This window comes from Colobus angolensis, unplaced genomic scaffold (genome assembly GCF_000951035.1).
Source record: "Colobus angolensis palliatus isolate OR3802 unplaced genomic scaffold, Cang.pa_1.0 Scaffold166, whole genome shotgun sequence".
Taxonomy (NCBI): domain Eukaryota; kingdom Metazoa; phylum Chordata; class Mammalia; order Primates; family Cercopithecidae; genus Colobus; species Colobus angolensis.
The window spans coordinates 3,424,514-3,426,729 of NW_012114777.1; the positions used below are offsets into that span (position 1 = coordinate 3,424,514).

At 38.7% G+C, this 2,216-nt stretch overlaps 1 protein-coding gene across 1 annotated transcript in view; it reads left to right on the forward strand.

Annotated features, from left to right (window-relative positions):
- LYPLA1 (lysophospholipase I) overlaps nt 1-2,216 on the forward strand; it is a 77,940-nt gene that overhangs the window by 67,463 nt on the left and 8,261 nt on the right. The window contains exon 7 of the mRNA XM_011937584.1: nt 464-640. Within this exon, the coding sequence (XP_011792974.1) occupies nt 464-640 (177 nt within the window). The remainder of the gene's footprint in view (nt 1-463; nt 641-2,216) is intronic.

The following is a 2,216-nucleotide window of genomic DNA, read 5'->3' on the forward strand; positions in this document are numbered from 1 at the left end:
AACCCTGTCTCTACTAAAAAATACAAACAAATTAGCTGGGTGTGGTGGCATGTGCCTGTAATCCCAGCTACTTGGGAGGCTGAGGCAGGAGAATTGTTTGAACCTGAGAGGTGGAGGTTGCAGTGAGCTGAGATCACGCCACTGCACTGCAGCTTGGGCAACAGAGCAAGACTCCATCTCAGAAAAACCGAACAAAACAAAACAAAAAAGTATCTATATAATCTGCTTCAAGGAACTCATTCATTGGAAAGATAACATAATATGAAGCAAGGTAATCATATAGCCTATGGAAGTCAAATAAAGGGATGTTGTGAGTATATGGATGGAAGGAATTTTATTTTTTTGGCCAAATATAACTTCTAATATGTTACACATATGCATATTTGTGTACAATTTTAAATGCCTGGCATGGTGTCCTATACTTTTACAAAAATAATACTATTTCTTCTTTTGCTTTTTGCAGGGTCCTGTTGGTGGTGCTAATAGAGATATTTCTATTCTCCAGTGCCACGGGGATTGTGACCCTTTAGTTCCCCTGATGTTTGGTTCTCTTACGGTTGAAAAACTAAAAACATTGGTGAATCCAGCCAATGTGACCTTTAAAACCTATGAAGGTATGATGCACAGTTCGTGTCAACAGGTAGGTGTCTGGAAGCAGTGGTCAGCGCCTTATTTGCAACTTTTTTCATGTGATATTTTCAAGGAAAGTAACATTTGAATGCTTGGGGATTTAAATGAGTTAATTCATATTGAGTCGTAAGTTAGCAGGTCATTAGATGAGAGTGTATTCAACTTAATTCAACAAGTATCTGTTGATTGGCTATTATACACAACATTGTACGTAATTCAAAGATGAATAATAAACATTCCCTTTTGTTAAAATTTAAGGTAAATTAAAATTTAATAGAAAGACACCTGTGTAAGTAACTGTATGGATAGCAGAATGTGATATACATTGTATTAGAAGCTTTAAAAAGTGGCCTTGGAAAATAACAAAAGGTGCCCTGAAAAACTGAGAAGAGATTAATTTTATCTTAGGAGGCACTGAGACCATGATGAAACAGCTAGATTTTGAAAAATGGTGGAATTTGAATAGCAAATGTGCAGAGAAAGAACTATAGGACAGGAAAAGCAAGCCATTCAGTCTGACTGGCGTCTTAGGAAAAGCTGGGTGTCATAGGACAGAAGACATAGGGAACAGAGACTCTTTGTACTGAGAAGGGACTTACTCTCTAGGCAACAGGAAGCTGTTAGTGTTTTTGGTTGAAGTGAGATGTGATCTGATATACATTCTAGAGACAAGTGATCCAGTAAGATTTAGAGATTCATTCTTTGGGGTGTAGTAACCAAGAAAGTATCAAAAGGGCCTGAGATTTCTAGCTCTGATGCCATCATAAAAAGTAGGTGCAAGAAACAGTTTTAGAGTAAAGGAAGGAGATAATACTGAGTTTAATGTATTGAGATCGATGTGCCCCCACAATATCAAAATAGGATGTTGGAAATACTTGTCTGAAGTTCAAGCCTGGAAATGGAGATTTGAAATAATTACTAATATAATTGATCGGTGAATAATTATCTTGAGAAAGCATCACAAGAAAAAAAGCTCAGGGACAGAACTTTAGGAGACACGTTAAAGTTTAGCCTAATGAGAAAAGGAGTTGGGTGTTGAGAGTATGGGAGGAGAGAATTTCAGAGTGGGAAGGAGATGTGTAATGTGTTCCAGAGAAGGATTAAGGAGAAATAGGTTAGGAAGGAAGTATCCAATATTAAGCCACCTGTGACCTTGGATGTTTGGGTAGATAAAGCCAAAATGCAAAGGATTGTGTGAAGTGGATAGGGAAATGAGGAAGCAGAGGCAACATATATAGACCTTTTAAAAAAGTTTTGGTAAAGAGGGAGAAGAGTAGGAAATCTGTTCTTCGGTGGGATCAGAGAAAGACGTATGAGTGGAAGTAGGGAGGAAGAAGATGCAGTAAAATGATAATTGATAGGGGCATTCTCAGAGGGATCATAGAATAGAATTAAGTCCTAAGATGTATAGTGCTTGCCTTAAAAGAGGAGAAAACCATTTTCAATCAAGATAGAAGAGGACGGGCTGGGTGAGGTGGTGGGCACCTGTAGTCCCAACTACTCTGGAGGCTGAGGCGAGAGAATCATGTGATCTCAGGAGGTTGACGCTGCAGTGAACCATGTTGGCACCCTGCACTCCAGGCTGA